This window comes from Caenorhabditis briggsae (genome assembly GCF_000004555.2).
Source record: "Caenorhabditis briggsae complete genome, chrII, whole genome shotgun sequence".
Taxonomy (NCBI): domain Eukaryota; kingdom Metazoa; phylum Nematoda; class Chromadorea; order Rhabditida; family Rhabditidae; genus Caenorhabditis; species Caenorhabditis briggsae.
In genome coordinates this window covers 5,605,684-5,610,382 of record NC_013486.2, presented here as the reverse complement: position 1 = coordinate 5,610,382, position 4,699 = coordinate 5,605,684, and the positions used below count along the sequence as shown (strand labels likewise).

The 4,699-nt window shown below is 43.2% G+C and overlaps 2 protein-coding genes across 2 annotated transcripts in view; one reads left to right on the top strand and one right to left on the bottom strand.

The window, feature by feature from the left end:
• Nucleotides 1-898, top strand: part of Cbr-tra-2 — a gene marked incomplete at both ends in the record, with an annotated part of 14,631 nt that extends 13,733 nt beyond the window's left edge. The window contains one exon of the mRNA XM_045242088.1: nt 137-898. Coding sequence (XP_045094482.1) covers nt 137-898 — 762 coding nt within the window. The remainder of the gene's footprint in view (nt 1-136) is intronic.
• Nucleotides 899-1,694: 796 nt separating this feature from the next.
• The window catches only part of Cbr-ceh-38, a gene marked incomplete at both ends in the record, with an annotated part of 4,043 nt that continues 1,038 nt past the window's right edge, over nt 1,695-4,699 (bottom strand). Inside the window, 7 exons of the mRNA XM_002630413.1 lie at nt 1,695-2,042; nt 2,317-2,400; nt 2,745-2,985; nt 3,036-3,510; nt 3,670-3,967; nt 4,012-4,096; nt 4,161-4,472. Of these exons, the coding sequence (XP_002630459.1) occupies nt 1,695-2,042; nt 2,317-2,400; nt 2,745-2,985; nt 3,036-3,510; nt 3,670-3,967; nt 4,012-4,096; nt 4,161-4,472 (1,843 nt within the window). The remainder of the gene's footprint in view (nt 2,043-2,316; nt 2,401-2,744; nt 2,986-3,035; nt 3,511-3,669; nt 3,968-4,011; nt 4,097-4,160; nt 4,473-4,699) is intronic.

Here is a 4,699-nt window from a genome sequence, read left to right as displayed (position 1 = left end):
AGGCCATTTTAACTTGGTGGCCTAGAAAACCAAACTTGCAAAAGTTAGGCCACCGTGTCGAAATGTATTCGTTTCAAAAAATTTCTTGAAGCCGTGTCGGAAAGATACACTGGACACAGTTTCATTTTTTTTTCAGCCTGGAATAGCACCACCACCAAGGCCTAATAGGGAGGAGGATGAAGAAGAGAGATTCGGGTTGGGCGGCGGCGAAGACGACGATTCCTATCCTTCATCGGGAGATGATATTGGAGATCCAGCGAAAGAACAACAGGAGGTGACAGATGACGTGGCGACTCGTTATAAAGAGGAAGAAGTTCGGAAGAAAGTACAGCCTGCAGTTCCCAACTATGATGATCCAAATGTTCCTGGTCCCAGTAATCCGGTTCCACGCCAAGTGGAGCAAGTTTCGAGAGAGGCTCCTGAGGATTCACCTAATCGTGAACCTAGAATCCTTGTGTACCAAAGACCACCACGACTACACGAGATTCCTCAAATTTCACATGGAAGAAATCCACTACACGATCCTCCGTCCATGGAAGAATATGTGCAAAAGTACGATGACCCTAACCAGCCGCCAAGCAGACGGGCAGACCAGTATCCTCCCAGTTTTACACCGGCAATGGTTGGTTACTGTGAAGATGTGTATTGGAAGTACAACGAGAGAAACTTGCCGGATAACGTTCCGATGCCTCCAAGGCCTCGCGATTGGGATCAACGACGTCTGGTCGAGCTACCACCTCCAGAAGATTTCGATGAAGTTCCTCCACCGGGTCGATCAGCGATTCCAATCCCTCCAGGAGCAATCCGTTTGCGAGAGAGACGAAGAGAACAACATCTTCGGGAGCAGGAAGCTCGACGGAACCGACCCGAAAGCCCTGATGACACTCCTGGTCTTTAGAATGCTCATTTCCACAGTTTTACAATTTTTCTGTTGTCTTTTCATGTTCTAAACATTTCAAACCTTTATTTGCACTCACCTAGATTAACAGATCTCACTTTCCTACTTTCCTGCCTAGTTTTCTGAACACAGATCTTGTAATTAAATATGAATTCCCCATTCTCACTATCACTTCTTAATAAATTTATTGTCTTGTAATATTAAAATGCACATACATCTTGGAAACAAGGAATACAATAAAGAAGCGCACGGACCTGCCGGTAAAAATGGGAGGAGGCATCCAATCTTCGTTTGAAAGATCGTCTACCGGATGAGGAAAAGTGAAATAACCTGCACTAAAGTTTAAATATTTGAGAGAAAAAGTGCCTTCCTGGTATTGTCCGAATAAGAAAAACTGTCAGCTCCGTGTTTGCAGACTCACAAACTCCGCAAACACGAAGGTGGCATTTTTCAAATTCCGACAATATTAAAGACGCGCATAATGGAGGCAGTTACAGAAGAAAATACAATGTATCAACGGAATATTTTAGGGTAAGACACGGAAAATGGAGAGGGATTCTGGAGAAGGAAGAGAAGGCACGTAGAACAAAAACAGTGATCATAGTTCATTATTGGAGGCGTTATGGCTCTTATTTTTAATTAGAGAGAGAAAAATACAAAATTCTTAAGAAGTAGGAATATTCAATGAAATCAAATTTGCAATATGAGAAACTTCAAAAATAATCATAATAAATGCCGTATGAGGAATGTGCAAAATATAGGAAACCAGATAAAGAAATTTACATATAATAAAAAATCAAGTCAATTTAGCAGCTGCACCGTACTCATCGTCGTCTGGCGCTTCTTCTTTAATAACAGCCTTCTCTGCCACGTGTTCTTCTTTCGGAGGCGGGAGAGTGTCTCCGTTGGCTCGAACGTCATCTTCGTCTTCCTCTTCTCCAATCTCTACGTCTTCCTCGTAGGCCAGCTCATCGTCATTCAATTCGTCCAAATCAATGTCTTCTTCGTTATGAGAATGTCCATTCTGGAGCATTCTTCCGACGGTTGAATGATTTTGACTGCCAACTGGACCTCCGAATCCACGCTCCACTAATTGCTGATCGGCAGAACATGTACTTGCCTCGCCTTTGTACATGTGCGCCATCTTAAAATATTTTTTCATTTTATTTAGAATTATTTAGCAAGTGAATTTTCTGGTACAAACATCGAAGCCGTGGAAGAGAAACGCCGGTGGCCGTCGCCGAAGTTCCGTTTTCAGGATTTATTTCATCGATTTTCAGTTATTTTACCCCGAAAAAGCCGGAAAATTAACTTTTTCGGGAGAAAAGTAGAGAAAAAAAAATCGAAGAAAATCAGTGAAAAATGAGCCTGCCTTTCTCTAGACATGCTGTGACCTAATTAATATATAAAAAACTAACCACGCTGTTTAGCAATGGTAGATGATCGTCGCCATTCGTTAGCGGATTTCCATCAGCGCCAGGAGGAGGAGTTATGCTCCGAACCTAGAATAAGATGGAAATATAAATAATGACTGTGAAGGTGGGGGTGAATGAGCAAGCAGTTAGTCCCAAATTGCAAGCACAGCAGAACCAAAAAAACCACAACAATACAAACATATTTATTAAGACGACAGAGGCAGGAGAGTAGTTATAGTATGAAATTATTAAGTTAAGTTTTAGAAGTATATATTACGAATCATGACACAAAATATATGTGGATGCGACAATAGGTGGAAGTGGGTTGAGAGAAAACATAATTATTGCACAGTGCGAGAGAATGCATACCAACAGTGCTCATTCCTTCAGAAGGAATCTTCATCTGAAGTATACAACTCGTCATTATTCACCTGTTGATACGGCGCCGGTTCATCGTTGCCGACACCGAGGCGACTGCGTCGACGAGCGTTCATGAAGAAGTTGGCAACTGTGGAGAGATCGAGACGAAGATGCTCGGCAATCGTTTGCTGCATCTCACGAGATGGTCGTTGAGTCTCCTTGAAAATCGCCTGAAGCGTTCTTTTTTGTATGTCCGTGAATACGAGACGAGGGCGCTTCGAAGTTTGCCCATCGTGGTCGGAGGTAGATCTTCTGGAACTTTGATAAAAATTGAATATTTGACATAGAAAAAAGGATGTTACCTGTGAGTGCGCACGTTTTGAGCTGGAGTTGGAGGAGACATTCCAGATGCTCGACCCACTTCTTCTGTTTTCATGTCGAGTATGGCGAGTCGAGTGTCAAGCGGCTGAGAAACCCAATTGTACATTCTCCGGAACGTTTCACGACCGGACTTTAGCTTGTTCCATGGTTTCGGATTGCGAAGCAAGTCGGAAAGTGTTCCCTGACTGCGACACAATATTCTTTCAGCGAATATGGCCTGTGGAATCGAGTGGTTCTTCAACTCGAACGCTATTCTCTTGCACAGATCTCTGGTGTCGATGTATATATCGTCTCCGATTTCTGCGTTCAGTGGGTCGTTGGAGTCTTGAGTGGAATATACACGACGTGGTGGCGGCTGAACAATTGCGGTCGGCGGAGTTGGAATGCTTGACGACGCGGCGATGGAATTGGATGAAGCCATGGTGACGACGGATGGAGACGACTGATTGAGCAAACCTAGAGGTTTTTTCGTTTCCGAGAATCTAAAAGAAAATGAGGGTAAGTATAATTAGTGAACGAAAGGAAAGAAGAAAGATAAATTCAAAATGGGGATGATGTGAGAACTTCAACAAAACAGGGGCAACAGAATGGAAGAAAGTATAGATAACCACTCACTTCTCTGATATGGAGTCTTTTCGAAATCCAAACGAGCTCCATTTCTCGGTTTAACATATGGTGGTGGTGTCGGTTTCGAGTATCCAGAAGGTCTAACTTCTTCACTTTTAATCAATTGGCGTTGAATCATAGATGTGGGATCAGAACCGAATGAGCTATGTGGCGATGGAGTTCTCTCCATTGGTCGATGATCTTCATTCAATAGCATGCTACCAAGCTCCGCTGATCGATCATTTTGTGGACTGTCTGCACGTATGCCGCCGATGAATGGATTTCCTTCGTCTAGGTCTTCTTCTTCCTGAAAATGTATTCTTCTTTTCATTTTCTGTTGTTCTGTATAACCTTGATAAAATCGCTGCTGAATTCATGAGATTCTCGTCGACGTGAGCCTAGAGGAGACAAAAGTCCGGATGTGCTACCAGAGAACCTGTAATAATCTCTGAATGAGATTCAATTAGTTGAAATGCGATTCGAATGTTCGTGCGACTTACTCTGGCTCATTTTTAATATGTTCATATGAAGGCGATAGGAGGGATCCGCCAGAGAAACTGCTTCCTGGTTGATCAGTGTTCAAACTCATCGGAGCCAAAGAAGCTAGACTTGGCGCTGACGTCGTTGGCGCTTCTTCAATCGTTGGAGCGTCTTCGGAGGAGGAGCTTGCCGAAGGTGTTACTGGATGTGGACTTATTGTATCCAAGAAGTTTTCCGGGAGCTCTTCGTTGAATCCACGACTGTTATTGATGAATGTGCTGGAGGGATCGATTTGTAGATAGTCCGTGTTCCTCCGACGCGATTTTCCTGTTCTGAAAAAGTTAAAATTGTAGATTCAGAATTTCGAATTTCTGGGGCACCCAAACTTTTTGAATTTGGCGCCTTTTTTCGGATGTCCTAATGGACGGGAAACAAGGCGTTTCAGCCAAAGCCTGTAATTTTAAACACAATTTTCGCTGGTTTTCGCGAATTTCAGTACTTTTATGACTGGATTTTTTTTTTCTGTTCAAAGGGCAAAAACGCCTCGCTTCCCTTCCAG